The 21,821-nt window shown below is 47.0% G+C and overlaps 1 protein-coding gene across 5 annotated transcripts in view; it reads left to right on the forward strand.

Annotated features, from left to right (window-relative positions):
* NEK5 (NIMA related kinase 5) overlaps positions 1–18,527 on the forward strand; it is a 129,990-nt gene extending 111,463 nt beyond the window's left edge. For all 5 annotated transcript variants that reach the window (XM_063951938.1, XM_063951937.1, XM_063951939.1 and 2 more), the window contains one exon: positions 13,260–18,527. In XM_063951938.1, coding sequence (XP_063808008.1) covers positions 13,260–13,668 — 409 coding nt within the window. In that variant the 3' untranslated portion in view covers positions 13,669–18,527. The remainder of the gene's footprint in view (positions 1–13,259) is intronic.
* The last annotated feature ends 3,294 nt before the right edge of the window (positions 18,528–21,821 follow it).

Consider the following 21,821-nt stretch of genomic DNA (forward strand, 5'->3'; position numbering starts at 1 on the left):
ATGAGACGCCTAGTATTATCTGCGGCCTGTCTGGAGGGAATAAAGCCGACCTGGTCGGGGTGAATGAGGGAGGGTAAGAGTGGAGCCAGTCTGTTAGCCAGGATTTTGGCGAAAAGCTTTAGGTCAACATTCAGAAGCGAGATGGGTCGATAGTTCTTCATCTCAAGCGGGTCCCTGTCGGGCTTCGGAATGAGGATAAGATTGGCCCTAGTGGTGGCTGCATCAAATGGGCCCCCGTCCAGGATTGCGTTAAACAGAGATTGGAGCATGGGGAGTAAAGAGGTTGTAAATTTTTTTATAATATAAAGCAGTAAAGCCATCAGGGCCAGGGGCTGCGGATCGGCGTAGCTGCTGAATGGCCACTGTGATTTCCTCTGTGGAAATGGGGGCATTGAGCGTCAATATGTCCGCATCGGAGAGCTTAGGGAGTTTGCAAGCGGATAGATAGTCTCGGAGTTTAGAGACGTGATCAGTATCTAGAGTGGAGGGGAGGTTGTACAAGGATGTATAATAATCCCGAAATTGGGCGGCCATTCGTGATGGGTCAAACGTGGTGGACCCGTCCGCACAGCGTAGGGATACAATGCGATTTTGAGTACGTTTCGCTCTCAGTTTCTGGGCTAGCAGAGTGTCAGCCTTATCTGATTTCTCGTAGAACCTCTGGCGTGCCCATAAGAGTGCCTTGACTGCCTTTTTGGTGAGGATTTGGGATAGCTGACCCTTAACTGCTAGGAGTTTGGAGTACGTTTTCTTTCTGGGGCGGCGTTGATGCAGAAGGGTCAAGGCGGCAAGTTCTGATTCTAAGACTCGGATCCGTTGTGCTTCAGTTTTCTTTTGGGCAGCCGAAAGGCTTATAAGGTAGCCTCGGATGGTGGCCTTATGTGCTTCCCATATCAGGGAGGCAGGGATGTCTGGAGTCGCATTTTCCGCATAATAGTTAGCTAATGCGGTGGCAATATCAGCTACGGTGCATTTTTTAAGCAGGAGAGATTCATTTAGGCGCCAGAATCGGGTGGGGAGGGGTGAGGAGGATGAGATCTCGAGCAGAACAGCAGAATGATCCGACCAGGAAATAGGGAGCGTCTGGGCACTGAGGAGTTTACGGGTAGTGTCCCGGTCGACGAACATATAATCTATACGAGTATAGAGGTCGTGAGGTGGGGAGTAGTGAGTAAATCCCCTCGCTGATGGATACAAAGTCCTCCAACCGTCATACAGGTTATAAAGTGATAAATGAGCTTGTAGACGCTTGGCCAGTTTGGCGGGAGTAGAAGCTGTAGGGGCGGGGCGAGATCTGTCTTGGAGTGGATCCAATGTGACATTGCAGTCTCCACCAATTATAGTCATGCCCGTAGGAAGGCGGGATAGGCTGTCAAAGAAGGCTGTGAACAGAGAACCCTGCTGCGCATTGGGGGCGTATATGAAGGCCAAGATCAGAGGAGCTTGGTTATAGGAGCATGAAAGGATAACGTAACGGCCCTGGGGGTCCGAGATAGTATCGTGAACAGTTATAGGGAGGCCTCGACGGATCATAATAGCGGTTCCCTTTCGCTTGGTAGGCATGTTTGAATAATAGACATGTGGAAATTGTTTGCAGGACATAGAGGGGTGTGGGGGTTTAAAATGGGTCTCTTGGATCAGTACCACATCAGACTGTTGTCTATTAAATAATTGGATGGCCATGGCTCGTTTAGTGGGAGCGTTAAGGCCGTTAGCATTAACCGAGATAATTTTCAAGATCATGGTGGGAGGAAGTGTGGGCGACGTAAAGTGAGGGGCGGGAAGGGACCGGTCCGACCATGGGGGTGGAGAGGAGGAAAGGAGGGATAGAGGAAGAGAGAGAAGGGGAAAGAGTCTGTATGAGAATACAGAGGGGGAGAACCTTTTCCTGTAGAAGGGCCAGGTTTAACACGAAAAGGATAGTCGCCGTCCTGGCGCATCCTTCGGGGGGGGGACGTGGATTTGTGACAGAACGATAAGTAGGGTAAGGAGGAGCATAGGGGGGGGGGGGGAGAGGTTGTAACAGGAGCGACCAAGTGACAGGGGGAATAGAGGGAGCTAGGAGAATCGCATTATTAAGACAGATAGGAGTAGTGTGGGCGGTAGAGACATAATGAGGGAGAAGGATAAAGCATGCAGTGACATCAAGTACTAAACCGACATCAGTCTTACCAGGAGATTATGAATAATAACAAATGAGCACCATGCTAGTCATGGACCAACATGAACAAACATGAAAACAAACAATAGAAATAAAATAAAAAATAAAAAAAACTACTTGACTCTCACGCGTAACCAAGTGAATAGCATCGCCCAAGGCGTCACAGCCAGTCGGCCACGCGGAGAGCCTGAAAAACACATGTGAATACATAGTAAACCGAGGTATTAAAGCATTCAGAAATTATAGAGATCACATTTAACAAGGGTTGTATCATGGAGTGCCTGAGAGCATTCAAATAGAAGACCATTCCGGGGCCGGGGCCCTTGGGCTTGAGATTGAGGGCGACATCTGATCTTGGGTTGATTCAGGGAGATCTTCAAAAATGCCGAAAGTTCTAAGTAGATCAGCTCCCTGCGTTGGGGTCTTGACTGTGAAAGTCTTCCCGTTCTGCGTTACCTGCAGTAGGAAGGGGAAGCCCCATTTGTATTTTATGGAATGGGCTCGGAGAACCTTGGTGATGTGGGCTAGGTCTCTGCGCTTTTTGAGGGTGGAAGGGGCGAGGTCCTGGAACAGCTGTAACTGGGAGCCGGCATAAGAGACCGCCGGTAGTCCTCTAGCCGCCAGCATGACTCGCTCTTTGGTAGCGTAGTAATGAAAACGTATAATTACGTCACGTGGCGGTTGGGTCGGAGGCGGTCTGGGGCGGAGGGCCCTGTGGGCACGGTCCAGCTGGAGAAGGGCCTCAGGGACATCCGGCGTTAGTTGCAAAAAGAGGTTCTCCAGATACTCGGGGAGAGAGCTAGAGGACACACTTTCAGGGATGTTGCGGACTCGGATATTATTCCGACGATTGCGGTTGTCCATATTCTCTAGTTGTTCTTTGTACGCTTCCATATCTGCCCGAATATCCAAAAGTTCCTGCTCCACCACCGTTTGAAATTGGCAGATGTCGTCCACTTTGCGCTCTAGTGTATCTGTGCGGGAGCCCAGGTCGGCTATTTCAGATCTAAACTCAGTTAAAACCGATCTCATTTCTGACTGGATCGTTTTCGTAACGATAGCCACCACATCCTGAGCGGTCAGTGGGCTGCTGGAGGTGGCGATGTCAGCAGGATCAAAGGATTGATCAGTTGATGGTGAGCTCCGGGTGGAGGAGCCGGTCTTCTCCCAAGCACGCAGAACACTAGCTTTAGGTATCTTAGAGTTCTTGCGGTTCTTTTGTGACGTTGTAAATAAGGCGCTTCGTATCAAAGTGGTAGAATAATGCAATATGTACGGCAGAGCCCCCTGTCACTTCGTGGTCGTTATGCTTAAGGAGCCATGAGCTCCATGTGGCTCAGCGAGCGGGGAGAGAAGTTTGGTTTGGTAATAGAGTGCAGGTGACACTTGCAGATCGCTCTTGCGGTGGGCAGGTGGGGTAAAGGCTATCTATACACCCGCAATGTAGGACCGCAGCTATCCTTGCGGTTATCCGCTGGGTTCAGGGTGGCCGGGTGAACGCTGGCTCCCAGGGAGCGGGCACCACAGTTGGTGAGGGGGGCAGCCAGGTGTGTACAATGTAGGACAGACCGCTATCTTGTCTCGTATGCCCGTAGATATCCGGACAGGGTGTCGTAGGGAGTGGGGAGTGCCTGTATTTAGCAGGGAGGCACCACCACTTCAGGCTGGGTGAGAGCGACAGTGGGGTGTGAGTGCGGCCCAATAATGGAGGCCTTCCCTCCGCTGGTCACAAATGTGGGAATGTTAGGAGGGGCTGTTGCTGCGTGCAGCCAGATCCCAAGAGGTTCAGGGGATCAGGGATTTAATGCGGGCACAACACGGCCTCTTAGGGTTTAAGGGTCTCGCTAGTCACAGGGGCAAAACTGCAGCAGTTGGCAGGCAAACTGGGTAGGGGCAGCTGCATCAGCTGACAATTATATCGTTGCCCCGGCGGGAGTAGGCAGCAGTCACAGCCGGTTGGATAGCACACTGACTGTAAACATGGGCTCCAGTTCACTGCAGGATGAGGTCCCAGCTGCGCAGAGCCACAGGGGGGTAGGTGCTCAGACATACTGAAGGGGTGAGTAGGAGATTGTGAGCTGCGCAGCAGGGGCTGCTATGGAGCATCTATCAATTGTACAGTGGGGGGAGAGACATCCAGGGGGATCGTGTGTACAGTAGAGCAGCAAAAACTGCTCAATGTTTTCCTCTGGCTGCGCCTGGCCAGAGTATATACTGCGCAGCGTGTCAGGAGCTGGCCGAGGGAGGAAGGCAACAGCCGCTACAGAGACCCGCCGGAGGAGAGCGGGGACAGCTAGCTCCGGCCGCGGCACTTCCGGTTACGGGCGCCGGGACTCAGCGTCGCACCACCGCAGCAGGAGATCGTCCCACTCACAGCACAGCGGCCGAGGCAGCAGGTAAAGCAGCGACAGGTCCTCAGGGGGAAAGAGCACAAGTGATACCTCCGGTCCTCGGCAAATCCAGCCCCCGGCTTCAGTAGCGCGCACAGGCCTCAACCCGCAGAGGCGCAGGAGGCACACAATGAGGGCAGGCTGTTGAGAGAGGGCCTCCAAGCCAAGCAGGGTCCGCATCAACTCAGGACCAGTGACCAGAGGCACTTTTATATGAACACCGTGCAGGAGCTCTGTGAAAGCACGACTTCACCAGTTGCCAGTCAGGCCACGCCCCCGACTTTCTTGTTTCTTTATTCGAAAGGCTGCATTTAATAATGTCGTGCTTTCTTAGGCTGTGCAAACTAGCAGAATTACCAGCTATAGCTGTGGAGACCAGGCCCGAGAACCCTTCTCGACACAATCCTCAGCCTTCCATATGCCTCTTAAGTCGGCATCATCTGTCCAATGCATATTCTACAGGACACGTCAAGCAGAGATCGACATAGCTTTGACTCTAGGACCCAGTATACTCATGTCTCTTTGGGCATGCTTTATAACTATATATCTATCACTTAAGACAGCATCTTTAATATATTTACTAGGGTCTCAATCTCTGCTGATAAGGTACCTGTCCATGCTGCCACAGCGCTATAACCCATGCCGACACAATCGCCGGTCTGGGTAGTATACTAGAATGTGCACGCTATCTGCAGGATCCCTGAGAATAGCAAGTGCTACCGTCTGTGCAAACAGGACACCCTAGGGGAAGATTCTCAACACATCCTGGCCCTAGTGGGGAAAGGATACAGCCTGAGAATTCTCTTGTGGGAAGCTGCCGTCTCTTGTCTGGAGATTCCCGCTCTTTTTCCTCATGAGAGTAGGGAAATTTACCTCAGCATTCTTCCCCTTAAACATGTGTACTCTCGTGTCAGGGACAGATGAGTCATCAGTGATATGCAAATCATCTTTTATTTCAATAATCATATATTGAATACCTTCTAGCCATCTTGGCTGTAACTTTGCATTATCGTAGTCGACAGTGGAGTTAAACTCCGTGTCGATACCAGTGTTTGTTATTTTGGATAGTGAGCATTGTGAGACTCTGAAGGTCTCTGTGACATAGGGACAGACATGGGTAGATTTCCTGTCTGTTCCCTAACCATTTGTGCAATAAATTTACCTTAGCACTTACACATATCCAAACAGGTGTCGGCGTTGTCGACGGAGACACCCTCTCACACACATATCTGCTCTATCACCTCCTTAGAGGAGCCTTTTTACCTCAGACATGTCGACACACGCGTACCGACACACCACACACACAGGGGATGCTCTATTTGAGGACAGTTCCCCCACAAGGCCCTTTGGAGAGACAGAGAGTATGCCAGCACACACCCCAGCGCTATATAGCCCAGGGATTACACTACAACTCAGTGTTTACCCAGTAGCTGCTGTATATACAATTTTTGCGCCTAAATTTATGTGCCCCCCCCCCTCTCTTTTCACCCTTTGTGTACCAGGATACTGCAGGGGAGAGCCTGGGGAGCTTCCTTCCAGCGGAGCTGTGAAGAGAAAATGGCGCTGGTGTGCTGAGGAAGAAGGCCCCGCCCCCTCAGCGGCGGGCTTCTGTCCCGTTTCTGACTAAAAATGGCGGGGGTTTTACACATATACAGTCACAGACTGTATTATGTGTATTTTTATGCCAAAGGTATTTTTATTGCTGCCCAGGGCGCCCCCCCCCAGCGCCCTGCACCCTACAGTGACCGGAGTGTGTGGTGTGCTGTGGGAGCAATGGCGCACAGCTGCGGTGCTGTGCGCTACCTTAATGAAGACAGGAGTCTTCTGCCGCCGATTTCATCGCTTCTCTTCTGTCTTCTGGCTCTGCAAGGGGGACAGCGGCGCGGCTCCGGGAACGTACGATCGAGGTCAGGCCCTGTGTTCGAACCCTCTGGAGCTAATGGTGTCCAGTAACCTAAGAAGCACAAGCTAGCTGCAAGCAGGTAGGTTTGCTTCTCTCCCCTCAGTCCCACGTAGCAGTGAGTCTGTTGCCAGCAGATCTCACTGAAAATAAAAAACCTAACAAATACTTTCTTTCTAGCAAGCTCAGGAGAGCCCACTAGGAGCACCCAGCTCTGGCCGGGCACAGATTCTAACTGAGGTCTGGAGGAGGGGCATAGAGGGAGGAGCCAGTGCACACCAGATAGTACCTAATCTTTCTTTTAGAGTGCCCAGTCTCCTGCGGAGCCCGTCTATTCCCCATGGTCCTTACGGAGTTCCCAGCATCCACTAGGACGTCAGAGAAATAGACATTACAGTAGAACAGCGGATGCTCCAACACTGATCCATAACAATATAAAGACTCCACTGTTGTTAACGAGATAAATGACAATGGGGCAAATGTATTAACCTGGAGAAGGCATAAGGAAGTGATAAACCAGTGATAAGTGCAAGGTGATAAACGTACCAGCCAATCAGCTCCTAACTGTTAATTTCTCTAACGTCCTAGTGGATGCTGGGGACTCCGTCAGGACCATGGGGAATAGCGGCTCCGCAGGAGACAGGGCACAAAAGCAAGCTTTTAGGATCACATGGTGTGTACTGGCTCCTCCCCCTATGACCCTCCTCCAAGCCTCAGTTAGGTTTTTGTGCCCGTCCGAGCAGGGTGCAATCTAGGTGGCTCTCCTAAAGAGCTGCTTAGAAAAAGTTTTTAGGTTTTTTTATTTTCAGTGAGTCCTGCTGGCAACAGGCTCACTGCATCGAGGGACTTAGGGGAGAGATTTTCAACTCACCTGCGTGCAGGATGGATTGGAGTCTTAGGCTACTGGACATAGCTCCAGAGGGAGTCGGAACACAGGTCACCCTGGGGTTCGTCCCGGAGCCGCGCCGCCGATCCCCCTTACAGATGCTGAAGATCGTGGGTCCGGAAACAGGCGGCAGAAGGCTCTTCAGCCTTCATGAAGGTAGTGCACAGCACTGCAGCTGTGCGCCATTGTTGCTACACACTTCACACTGAACGGTCACGGAGGGTGCAGGGCGCTGCTGGGGGCGCCCTGGGCAGCAATAATTAATACCTTTTATGGCAAAGAATACATCACATATAGCCATTGAGGCTATATGTATGTATTTAACCCAGGCCAGATATCTCAAAACCCGGGAGAAAAGCCCGCCGGAAAGGGGGCGGGGCTTATTCTCCTCAGCACACAGCGCCATTTTCCTGCTCAGCTCCGCTGTGAGGAAGGCTCCCAGGACTCTCCCCTGCACTGCACTACAGAAACAGGGTAACAAAGAGAAGGGGGGCATATTTTGGCGATATTTATATATTTAAAGCGCATATAACAGAAACAACACCTTTTAGGGTTGTTTATATACTTTTTATAGCGCTTTTGGTGTGTGCTGGCAAACTCTCCCTCTGTCTCCCCAAAGGGCTAGTGGGGTCCTGTCTTCGATAAGAGCATTCCCTGTGTGTCTGCTGTGTGTCGGTACGTGTGTGTCGACATGTATGAGGACGATGTTGGTATGGAGGCGGAGCAATTGCCGGTAATGGTGATGTCACCCCCTAGGGAGTCGACACCGGAATGGATGGCTTTAATTATGGAATTACGTGATAATGTTAGTACATTACAAAAGTCAGTTGACGAAATGAGACGGCCGGAAAACCAGTTGGTACCTGCTCAGGCGTCTCAGACACCGTCAGGGGCTGTAAAACGTCCCTTACCTCAGTCAGTCGACACAGGTACCGACACAGATGAATCTAGTGTCGACGGTGAAGAAACAAACGTATTTTCCAATAGGGCCACACGTTATATGATCACGGCAATGAAGGAGGCTTTGCAGATCTCTGATACTGCAGGTACCTCAAAAAGGGGTATTATGTGGGGGGTGAAAAAACTACCTGTAGCTTTTCCAGAATCAGAGGAATTGAATGACGTGTGTGATGAAGCGTGGGTTAACCCCGATAGAAAACTGCTAATTTCAAAGAAGTTATTGGCATTATACCCTTTCCCACCAGAGGTTAGGGCGCGCTGGGAAACACCCCCTAGGGTGGATAAAGCGCTCACACGTTTATCAAAACAAGTGGCGTTGCCGTCTCCTGATACGGCCGCCCTCAAGGATCCAGCAGATAGGAGGCTGGAAACTACACTGAAGAGTATATACACACATACTGGTGTTATACTCCGACCAGCAATAGCCTCAGCCTGGATGTGCAGTGCTGGGGTAGTGTGGTTGGATTCCCTGACTGAAAATATTGATACCCTGGATAGGGACAGTATTTTATTGACTTTAGAGCAATTAAAGGATGCGTTTCTTTATATGCGAGATGCTCAGAGGGATATTTGCACTCTGGCATCGAGAGTAAATGCGATGTCCATATCTGCCAGAAGAAGTTTATGGACGCGACAGTGGTCAGGTGATGCGGATTCCAAAAGGCATATGGAAGTATTGCCATATAAAGGAGAGGAATTATTTGGGGTCGGTCTATCGGATCTGGTGGCCACGGCAACTGCCGGCAAATCCACGTTTTTACCTCAGACTCCCTCCCAACAGAAAAAGACACCGTCTTTTCAGCCGCAGTCCTTTCGCTCCTATAAAAACAAGCGGGCAAAAGGACAGTCTTATCTGCCCCGAGGCAGAGGAAAGGGTAAGAGAGGGCAGCAAGCAGCCCCTGCCCAGGAACAGAAGCCCGCCCCGGGTTCTACAAAGCCATCAGCATGACGCTGGGGCTTTACTAGCGGACTCAGGAGCGGTGGGGGGTCGACTAAAGATTTTCAGCAATCAGTGGGCTCGCTCACAGGTGGACCCGTGGATCCTGCAGATAGTATCTCAGGGTTACATGTTGGAATTCGAAAGGTCTCCCCCTCGCCAGTTCCTAAAGTCTGCTTTACCAACGCCTCCCTTAGAAAGGGCGACGGTATTGGAAGCCATTCACAAGCTGTATTCTCAGCAGGTGATAATCAAGGTACCCCTCCTACAACAGGGAAAGGGGTATTATTCCACACTATTTGTGGTACCGAAGCCGGACGGTTCGGTAAGACCTATTCTAAATCTGAAATCCTTGAACCTGTACATACAGAAATTCAAGTTCCAGATGGAGTCACTAAGAGCAGTGATAGCGAATCTGGAAGAAGGGGACTTCATGGTGTCCCTGGACATAAAAGATGCTTATCTGCATGTCCCAATTTACCCCTCACACCAAGGGTATCTCAGGTTCGTGATACAAGACTGTCATTATCAGTTTCAAACGCTGCCGTTTGGTTTGTCCACGGCACCTCGGGTCTTTACCAAGGTAATGACCGAAATGATGGTTCTTCTACGAAGAAAAGGCGTATTAATTATCCCTTACTTGGACGATCTCCTGATAAGGGCAAGGTCCAGAGAACAGCTGGAAGTCGGGGTAGCACTAACCCAAGTAGTGCTTCAACAACACGGGTGGATTCTGAATCTTCCAAAATCTCAATTGACACCGACAACACGTCTGCTGTTCCTGGGAATGATTCTGGACACTGTTCAGAAAAAGGTGTTTCTCCCGGAGGAGAAAGCGAGGGAGTTATCCGAACTTGTCAGGAACCTCCTAAAACCAGGAAATGTGTCAGTACATCAATGCACAAGAGTCCTGGGAAAGATGGTGGCTTCTTACGAAGCAATTCCATTCGGCAGATTCCACGCACGAATATTTCAGTGGGATCTGCTGGACAAATGGTCCGGATCGCATCTGCACATGCATCAGCGGATAACACTGTCACCAAGAACAAGGTTGTCTCTCCTGTGGTGGTTGCAGAGTGCCCATCTGTTAGAGGGCCGCAGGTTCGGCATACAGGACTGGGTCCTGGTGACTACGGATGCCAGCCTACGAGGCTGGGGAGCAGTCACACAGGGAAGAAACTTCCAGGGTGTATGGTCAAACCTGGAGAAGTCTCTTCACATAAATATACTGGAGCTAAGAGCGATCTACAATGCTCTAAACATGGCGAAACCGCTGCTTCAGGGTCAGCCGGTGTTGATCCAGTCGGACAACATCACGGCAGTCGCCCACGTAAACAGACAAGGCGGCACGAGAAGCAGAAGAGCAATGACAGAAGCTGCAAGGATTCTTCGCTGGGCGGAAAATCATGTCATAGCACTGTCAGCAGTGTTCATCCCGGGAGTGGACAACTGGGAAGCAGACTTCCTCAGCAGACACGACCTTCACCCGGGAGAGTGGGGACTTCATCCGGAAGTTTTCCACATGATTGTGAACCATTGGGAAAAACCAAAGGTGGACATGATGGCGTCTCGCCTCAACAAAAAACTGGACAGATATTGCGCCAGGTCAAGAGACCCTCAGGCAATAGCTGTGGACGCTCTGGTAACACCGTGGGTGTACCAGTCAGTGTATGTGTTCCCTCCTCTGCCTCTCATACCAAAGGTACTGAGAATTATACGGAAAAGGGGAGTAAGAACAATACTAGTGGCTCCGGATTGGCCAAGAAGAACTTGGTACCCGGAACTTCAAGAGATGCTCACGGAAGATCCGTGGCCTCTACCTCTAAGAAGGGATCTGCTTCAGCAGGGACCTTGTATGTTCCAAGACTTACTGCGACTGCGTTTGACGGCATGGCGGTTGAACGCCGGATTCTAAAAGAAAAGGGGCATTCCAGAGGAAGTTATTCCTACCTTGATTAAAGCTAGGAAGGAAGTGACCGCACATTATCACCGCATTTGGAGAAAATATGTTGCGTGGTGTGAAGCCAAGAAGGCCCCAACGGAAGAATTTCAATTGGGTCGATTCCTACATTTCCTGCAGGCAGGATTGTCTATGGGCCTAAAATTGGGGTCTATTAAAGTTCAAATTTCGGCCTTATCAATTTTCTTCCAGAAAGAATTGGCTTCAGTGCCTGAAGTACAAACTTTTGTCAAGGGTGTACTACATATACAGCCCCCAATTGTGCCTCCAGTGGCACCGTGGGATCTAAACGTAGTTTTAGATTTTCTCAAATCTCATTGGTTTGAGCCTCTCAAATCGGTAGATTTGAAGTATCTTACATGGAAAGTAACCATGCTACTGGCCCTGGCTTCAGCCAGGAGAGTTTCAGAGTTGGCGGCTTTATCGTACAAGAGCCCATATCTGATTTTCCATTCGGACAGGGCAGAACTGCGGACACGTCCTCATTTTCTCCCTAAGGTGGTTTCGGCTTTTCACTTGAACCAGCCTATTGTGGTGCCTGCGGCTACTAGCGACTTGGAGGACTCCAAGTTACTGGACGTTGTCAGAGCATTGAAAATATGACTCGTTGTTTATCTTGTATGCACCCAACAAGATGGGTGCTCCTGCGTCTAAGCAGACGATTGCTCGTTGGATCTGTAGCACAATCCAACTTGCACATTCTGTGGCAGGCCTGCCACAGCCTAAAACTGTTAAAGCCCACTCCACAAGGAAGGTGGGCTCATCTTGGGCGGCTGCCCGAGGGGTCTCGGCTTTACAACTTTGCCGAGCAGCTACGTGGTCAGGGGAGAACACGTTTGTAAAATTTTACAAATTTGATACTCTGGCTAAAGAGGACTTGGAGTTCTCTCATTCGGTGCTGCAGAGTCATCCGCACTCTCCCGCCCGTTTGGGAGCTTTGGTATAATCCCCATGGTCCTGACGGAGTCCCCAGCATCCACTAGGACGTTAGAGAAAATAAGAATTTACTTACCGATAATTCTATTTCTCATAGTCCGTAGTGGATGCTGGGCGCCCATCCCAAGTGCGGATTGTCTGCAATACTTGTACATAGTTATTGTTACAAAAATCGGGTTATTATTGTTGTGAGCCATCTTTTTTTAGAGGCTACTTCTGTGTTATCATACTGTTAACTGGGTTCAGATCACAAGTTGTACGGTGTGATTGGTGTGGCTGGTATGAGTCTTACCCGGGATTCAAGATCCTTCCTTATTGTGTACGCTCGTCCGGGCACAGTACCTAACTGAGGCTTGGAGGAGGGTCATAGGGGGAGGAGCCAGTACACACCATGTGATCCTAAAAGCTTGCTTTTGTGCCCTGTCTCCTGCGGAGCCGCTATTCCCCATGGTCCTGACGGAGTCCCCAGCATCCACTACGGACTATGAGAAATAGAATTATCGGTAAGTAAATTCTTATTTTACATATTGGAGCTGATTGGCTGATGCAATTATCACCTTGCACCAATCACTGGTTTATCACTTCCTTATGCCTTCTCCAGGTTAATACATCTGCCCCATAATGTGATCTGTTATTTTGTTTTATATATATATATATATATATATATATATATATATATATATATATATATATATATATAAATATGCAATTTGTAGTGAACTTGGATAACTCTTGCATTGCTGTTCAGCTGAAACCCAGAGTCAGAATCACGTTCCACTGTAACCTCACTCTTCTGGATAACTATGACATTTCATTATCAACATTTTCAGCAATAATCTAATCAATATGGATTAGATTAATAACAGACATTGTGCTCTATGCACTTGTTGATACCAGGCCATTACTATACCCAACATCAAATGTGTAGCCAGATTTAGAGACTGCTAGGCTCAGATTTGTGATATGCAAATTGTCAATCTAAATAAATTGCTTAGATGATGTACGGAAGCTCTGCAAGTTCCATGAAGACTTGCTATGATGCAGCTAGTCACTCCAGGTAATAGAGATTGGTGGGATCTCTTTCAGTACGGTTTTGATCTATGTGCAATTGTTATGTTTTTCTTAATAGCACTTTTGAAGAGTCAGATGATGAGCTAGAAGTCCTGGAGATGATGGAGAAGGTTCTAACTTTCAGAGATGACGAATCTGATGTGAATGAAGATAAAACTAAGAAACTGATCATTAATGAAGATTCTCTTGTGGAAAGCTCTGGTGAAAATGTGAAGAATTCAAATAAAATAGAAGCCGCCAGGGCAGACCCATCAAATGTGGAGGAATCAATAGTTAAAGGGAATCTGCAGGGCCAGCCAACAGTAGAGAAGATGGCTTCAGAAAATAATCAGGGCTCAGCTGTCCCAGACCAGTATACAGAGGGGAAGAAACCGGACGAGGTGGCATCTCAGCCCTGTGCTGACAATGTCTCTAATGTATTGAATCCTGAGTGTAAAAACAATGCCAGTCTCCCATTTGTTCTGTAGATTAAATACAGCAATGGGCAGTTATTACAATGTTACTTCTGTACAATGAAGACGTGCTTCATAGCTGTATACAACAATAGTGAAAGAGAAACATGACAAACATAAGGTATTTGAATTTTTATTATTTTTGTTCGAACAACCACATACATGACTAGATAAGCCATATAGTAAAGTATACCAGTGGCATACACACAGCAGAAGCATCCATTTTGTTTTATGGCCTACTGTGTATGGCTCATGCTTTAGGGATGATACTGCTCCCCAATAAATATATAGACTGCCTCCACTAGGCCAGATGGAATATGAGGGTGTTCCTAGCAAAGTAGAGTAGACACACACGTTTTGCAACATGATAAATGGGGGGTGGGGTTTGCATTTGGATGGTTGTTAATTGATGTGCAAATGGTCATACCCCCTTTTTGTCTCCATATGACCTATTCTATTCAGGTTTAAGCTTCATGGGGGAGTCGCATCAGACCTAGAGTGGAAATTCTACCTATCATTTTATAGAATGCACTTGATAAATGCTAGCTAGAATCTGATTGGATGCTATGGCCAACGTTTTCCCACTTTAGAAGGTTTAATATATTTTCCCCCATATCTCAGTAGTGAGGTTAATGGTTCCAATTGAATTGATAGGCTGTATTCATGACTGTATTTAGTCCAGAAAAGGGTTGCCTCCTCTCAGTGTCGGTGACATAGGTGTTTGCCGTCCACATCCTACGGAAACTTATATGTGTTTTCTGAATGTGCAATACAATTAGGAAGAGCTCCAGGTAATATTCCTGAGAGGAAGGTTCTATGTATTACACAGTAGTAGAGTTTGTATATTCTTCCCGTGCTTTTGAGGGTTGTCTCCCACAATCCAAAAATTATATTGATAGGTTATTTGGCTCCCATCAAATTAAAATTACCCCTAGTGTGAAAGTGTATGTACATGTGTTTAGGGCAGACTAGATGGGCCGAGTGGTTCTTATCTGCCATCAAATTCTATGTTTATGAGACTTGCTGGATCGGGTCTGAGTAAAGATGATAACTATTACACTGCTGTAAATTACAATAATTACTTTAACAACATTGCTAGATAAAAACGGTTGAGAAAAAACATTGATATTTTAAATACCGATATATCAAATTGTAATGTAAAGTTGATTTATTAGATGTAAAACTGTACTTTTGTTTTTTGTAACATGTTCAAATAACATTTTGTGCCTTTAAAAAAAATATATGTTGTCATGGTGGTAATGCTGCACTACAGCCACAACCCTCTCCTAGTGCCCTGAAAGATCTGCCTGTATCAGCATTGTTGGTTATTTGAGAGAAGGATAAAAAAAAAAAAAAAAAAAAAAAAAAAAAATGCTATCTGCTCCCTTATATTACCTCTGATATCACGGTGGAGGAAGTACATTAAGCTATACAAAGCTTAAAAATCACCCTCGGGTCACGACGGTCTAACTCCTCAACATAAAAAATAAAATAAAAAGATTCCTGCATTTTGGAGCCAGTTCTTGTTGATTTTTTTTTTGTAAATAACATTTTATAGGGGGCTTCCTTTGACTATGCCACAACCATGGCCAATATTGTTGTTATTCTCAAACCAGATAAAGATCACTCTTCTTGGGCAAATTATAGATCAGTGGAAGTGTTGACTTAAAGATATATGCTAACAATTTTGCTAGTAAATTAAACCCACTCCTCCCATTGTGGACCCAACCTGATCAAAGTGGTTTTATCTTTTGTCAGCACACACCAGATATTAAACACCAGGCTATTTAGTTATCCCAACCTATATACAATATTGTCCTTTCTCTTTATCTTATGGCCTTTTATGGTTAGAGTATTACCATCGATGGGCTTTGATAGAAAGTTTCTTGCGGTATTTTAGCTTTATATTAACAAAGCTATTGACCAATGGAATAACATCAGATTCGTTCACTATAGTCAATGGCACTCAACATATTTGCCCCATTTGCCTATGAAATGTGCTCTCCTTATTGAGCACCTTGTGGTGAAAATCAGACAAAAATCCCAATACTGACGCCGGAATCTCGACTGCTGACAATGCCGCCAGCCGGAATCCCGGCTGACAGGGGCTATTTCTACTCGTAGGTGTCCACGACACCCATAGAGTGGGAATAGAACCTGTGTTGAGCGCAGCGAGCCACTGAGCCCGCAGTATGGCGAGCACAGCAAGCCTGCAAGGGGACTCTCTGCACTCTCCCCGATGCCGGCCAGGATGCCGTTGTCTGTATACTGACGGCCGGCATCCCTATCATTGGTGATACATACTGATCCCCTCCCTACATGTTAAACAGCCCTTCTAGTCATGCCATGTCTTGGTAGCGCCAAGCATCTTTACGTGAGACCCCACGGCACTGAATTTACTGTTCCCAGGAGTATGGTTTCGGCCCTGACTGCATCGTTTCCATTCACATGGCACCCCTCCCATATAAAGTATTTGGGTAGATTAATTCCCTCATGTCTTCACACAACAGTTACCATCAATCACACACCTCGTCTATGGAAGTTGCAAGAAGAGATGGCACAATGGTTCAAACAGAAGTTCTCTTGGCTAGGATGTATAAATCTAGTAAAAATTAATATACTTCCCAGATTACTAAATCTGTACCAGATAATTCCTTTAAAACTCCCACCCAGTTTTCGTTCACAAACTCAAAGCATTAATCCCTTTGTATGGTGTGGTTGGAAGTCTAGATTCAAGCACTGTAACTCATTTTGGCGAAAACCCCAAGGGGGCCAACAATTACCTATGCTCACTGCATATTACCAGGCTTCAGTCTTGCATAGCTTCCTAGACTGGTCCCGACCGGGTTTAAGGAGGAAACAATGAGTAGATGTAGAGGCTCTCTCTACAAGCCTAAACTCTAGCGCTTTGGGAGACATTACGTCTTAAACGTGGAATTTTCTTTAGAAATATCCCCACTTATGCCCATCCTTGACAATCCAATTTTCCCCCCGGGCACTTCGGAAGGAAGAGCCTCTAAGTGGAAGAGGGCAGTTATAACCATATGATCATAAATGGAACGCTTAAATCCTACTCAGAAATCTGCAAAAATGCCGATATCTTAGCAAAAAATTATTGGTTTAATCTCCAGTTATGCCACTTTGTCCCTTCTCAAGGAGGGGTAACTAGATTTGTTAGAGATCTCACACCTTTCGAAAATATGTTTCCAACCCGCAGATCCTATACATATAATATCTGGCATCTATAAAATTCTGATACATCAGAATCAGCGTTTATTGGCCAGGTACACTTGCGTATACTAGGAATTTGTTTTTGGTTTACAGTGCAGCAGACGGGGGGGGGGAATATTTGCAGTATACAGAATAAGTAAAAGTACACAGTGTTCGTTCCAATCAGAAGATCGAAGTAGAACAACTGGACAGTCAACCCTGAGATTTGTCAGGAGTTCAGCAGGTGGACTGCTTGAGGGAAGAAGATTTTGAGGCTTCTGGTGGGATGGCCCTGTATCTTTTCCCAGATGGCAGCGGGTTAAGGTCGCCATAGCCCCGGGTGAGGCGGATCATTGACTATCCTGGTCGCCCGTTTTTTGGCTCTGGACCGGTACAGGTCATGGACAGGCGGGAGGTGAACTCTGATGATCTTCTCATCAGACCTTACCACTCTTTGGAGTCTGCATTCGTCTCTCTCGCTGGTCAATACCCTAATAATCCCTCCTTTTGTGACGCTTGGGATAGTGGCTTTGGCCCTCATTCCGAGTTGTTCGCTCTGTAATTTTCTTCATATCGCAGCGATTTTCCGCTAATTGCGCATGCGCAATGTTCGCACTGCGGCTGCGCCAAGTAAATTTGCTAAGAAGTTTGGTATTTTACTCACGGCATTACGAGGTTTTTTCTTCGTTCTGGTGATCGGAGTGTGATTGACAGGAAGTGGGTGTTTCTGGGCGGAAACTGGCCATTTTATGGGTGTGTGTGAAAAAACGCTGCCATTTCTGGGAAAAACGCGGGAGTGGCTGGAGAAACGGGGGAGTGTCTGGGCGAACGCTGGGTGTGTTTGTGATGTCAAACCAGGAACGACAAGCACTGAACTGATCGCACTGGAAGAGTAAGTCTCGAGCTACTCAGAAACTGCACAGATAAATCTTTTCGCAATATTGCGAATACTTCGTTCGCAATTCTGCTAAGATACACTCCCAGAGGGCGGCGGCTTAGCGTGTGTAATGCTGCGAAAAGCGGCTAGCGAGCGAACAACTCGCAATGAGGGCCTTTATACATTGGGGAATTCGTGTTAACTGGGAAAAGCACTGTCAAGTTACTGCACAATGCTCCACGAACCTTGAGGGTATTGAAATTCAATATAAAAGTTACTGACAAGGTGGTACAGATGCCCTACTCTCTTTTGCAATTTTTTCCCTTCTGTGTCTCTCCTGTGTTGGCGATGTGGTAAAGATAAAGGTACCCTAATTCACATTTGGTGGAACTGTCCCCTAATTATCCCTTTATGGACTAAAGTTATTGAGAGATCAACTAAAACTGTGGCATATCTGGTTCACACACTAACATCCATATAGCTAGTTACAAAAAGTCCCTTCTTAAACATTTAAACAATGCCCCAAGAGCAGCTGTTTCGATGCATTTGGCACTCTGTATAAGCAATAAGGATTTGGGAATGGTGCCAATGAATAGATTTCTACATGAACATGGAAGAATTTTTTTACACAGCCTTAGAGAAACAAGTGTGGCCACTTTGTTTAGCTGGATGGTATGTAAGACCACTCCGACCTACGTTGCACTGGTACCCCCAAAGCAAACACGGTAACATATGTATTCGACACTCATTTCATTGGGATGCGGTCAACATCCCGCTGGACGGGATCCCGGCGGTCTAAATACCGACGCCGGAATTCCGACCGCCACAATCCCGACATATTCTCCCTCCGTGGGTGTCCACAACACCCATAGAGGGAGAATATAATAGTGTGGCGAGCGAAGCGAGCCCGCAAGGGGCTGCGTTCCGCTCGCCACCCCTGTCGGGATTGTGTGGTCGGGATTCCGGCGTCTGTATTTCGACCGCCGGGATCCCGTCCAGCGGGATTACGTACTGATCCCATTTCAGTAGACTATCGACTTACTCAATTGTACTTTCTTACTTGCCTGCCTCCTTCCCCTTACTTGCTTCAGTCATCCCCTTGTGTTTCACTAGGTCTTGTCTTTCATTTCCCCTGATAAAAAATTGATTATTATTCACTGATGACTATATCACTTCCTAATGTGCATACACTGTCAGTTGTAAATGTATGTTTGAATTTATTTGCTGAAGCTTAATAGATATATTACTAACATTTTAGTTGCTTAAGGGAAAAAAATAACTATTATTGTACTGTGAAAGTATTACTGCTTTCTCTTTTTTCGTATGTTGAGAAAATTATCTTTTTCAAAATAAAGAATTTATATTTAAAAAAAAAAAAAAAAAAAAAAAAAAGCCTTTTGGGTATTCTATTCACATCTGAGGGGGAAAAGGGCACACTTCTACTTAAAAATGTGTCATACCCTAGCAATAAAATACGTTGAGCCACATAATCTACCTTTATTAATATACTGTAGTGGTGTTGAGAACATATCTCCCAAACAGAGTATGGTAGAGGATAATATAAAATTTACTGACGATTTAAATTAGGTCATTGCATTTAGTACAGACTCACAGACGAGACATTTAAAAAAAAAAAAAAAAAAGTTACTGTCGCTTTTTTGCCCCTTCGTTATACGTTACCGTTCATAACATTAGCAAACAGTCTAAAAGTGCACTTAATTGTTAAGACGACAATAAATGTATTTTGAGGCAGTACGCATGGTGTAATGGTTAGCATTACTACCTCACAGCACTGAGATCATGGGTTCGATTCCCACCATGACCCTGTGTGGAGTTAGGGTGTATTCTGCCCGTTCTTGCGTGGGTTTTCTCCGGTGCTCCAGTTTCCTCCCACAATCCAGGTTAATTGGCTCCCAACAAAAATTAACTCTAGTGTGTAAGTGTGTGCGTGTGGTAGGGAATATAGACTGTAGCAGTGTAGGACTGGGGCATAAAGGGCCCACTGGGGGAATGCAGTTATAGGGGCCCATACTTAGGGGTGTGGCCAGCCTACAAAAGAGGTGTGGCCAGCCTCCACAGAGGCTTGAAATACACAATAGTTTAGTGCAGTGTAATGCAACATATCTATCATGTATAATACAAGTGCACAGTCTGGAACCTGATCCCTAGAGGAAGGAGTGGGCACTCAGGCAGTGGGGCCTACCGGTGGTTTCCCTGGTACCCCTGTGGGCCAGTCCGACCCTGGACTGTAAGCTCCACTGGAGCAGGGACTGATGGGAATTGCCAAATATTCTCTGTAAAGCGCTGCAGAATGTGCGCGCGCTATATAAATAACTGGTAATAAATAAAAAAAATTATATTGACCTTCCCTGGATAGACCACATCTCCAAGCATGCATTGTGAAAGGTTAAAGGCAGCATGCACCCACCTGACTGCAGTTAGCTGAAGGCGCAGCAACTGTTTGAGATAGCCCAGGCTGTGAAAGATGAAGAACAGTTTAAAAGAAAAAAAAGACATACAAAAGGAGCAGAATAGTGAAAATGGACAGGCTGGACAAAAAAGAACAGACCAGGAGAAAAACTGTGTACAGACCGTAAAAGGAGTGATGAGACAACACAAGTGTGCAGCCTCATAGTTCTGTAGTCACTATTACCTTACTTGATTGTATGCGCTCTCTGCTGGGACATGCAAGTAAAAATAAGATTTTAAACCTACTGGTAAATCTTTTTCTCCTAGTCCGTAGAGGATGCTGGGGACTCCGAAAAGATCATGGGGAATAGACAGGCTACGCAGGAGACATGGGCACTAAAAAGAACTTTAGATATGGGTGTGCACTGGCTCCTCCCTCTATGCCCCTCCTCCAGACCTCAGTTAGAGAAACTGTGCCCAGAGGAGACGCACAGTACGAGGAAAGGATTTTTGTTAATCTAAGGGCAAGATTCATACCAGCCCACACCGAATAACATGGATATACGAACCAGTCAACAGTATGAAACAAAACAGCATCAGCCCGAGACTGATCAAAACTGTAACATAACCCTTATGTAAGCAGAAACTATATACAAATTTTGCTGAATTTAGTCCGCACTGGGACGGGCACCGAGCATCCTCTATGGACTAGGAGAAAAAGATTTACCGGTAGGTTTAAAATCGTATTTTCTCTTAAGTCCTAGAGGATGCTGGGGACTCTGTAAGGACCATGGGGATTATACCAAAGCTCCAAAACGGGCGGGAGAGTGCGGATGACTCTGCAGCACTGATTGAGCAAACATGAGGTCCTCATCAGCCAGGGTATCAAACTTGTAAAACTTTGCAAAGGTGTTTGAACCCGACCAAGTCGCCGCTCGGCAAAGCTGTATTGCCGAGACACCTCGGGCAGCCGCCCAAGACGAGCCCACCTTCCTAGTGGAATGGGCCTTTACAGAATTCGGTAACGGCAATCCAGCCATAGAATGAGCCTGCTGAATCGTGTTACAGATCCAGCGAGCAATAGTCTGCTTAGAAGCAGGAGCGCCAACCTTGTTGGCTGCATACAGGACAAACAGTGCCTCTATTTTCCTAACCCGAGCTGTTCTGGCCAAATACATTTTCAATGCCCTGACCACATCAAGGGACTCGGAATCCTCCAAGTCCCGCGTAGCCACAGGCACCACAATAGGTTGGTTCATATGAAAAGATGAAACCACCTTGGGCAAAAATTGAGGACGAGTCCGCAACTCCGCTCTATCCACATGGAAAACCAGATAGGGGCTTTTGTGAGATAAAGCCGCCAATTCCGACACTCGCCTTGCCGATGCCAAGGCCATCAACATGACCACTTTCCAAGTGAGATACTTTAATTCCACCGTTTTAAGAGGCTCAAACCAGTGAGACTTAAAGGATCCGCAACACCACGTTAAGGTCCCAGGGTGCCACTGGAGGCACAAAAGGAGGCTGGATATGCAGCACTCCCTTCACAAAAGTCTGTACTTCCGGAAGAGAAGCCAATTCCTTCTGAAAGAAAATGGATAGGGCCGAAATCTGAACCTTAATGGAGCCTAATTTTAGGCCCAAATTCACTCCAGTCTGTAGGAAGTGAAGG

The sequence above is a fragment of the Pseudophryne corroboree genome, chromosome 2 (genome assembly GCF_028390025.1).
Source record: "Pseudophryne corroboree isolate aPseCor3 chromosome 2, aPseCor3.hap2, whole genome shotgun sequence".
NCBI classification, from domain to species: domain Eukaryota; kingdom Metazoa; phylum Chordata; class Amphibia; order Anura; family Myobatrachidae; genus Pseudophryne; species Pseudophryne corroboree.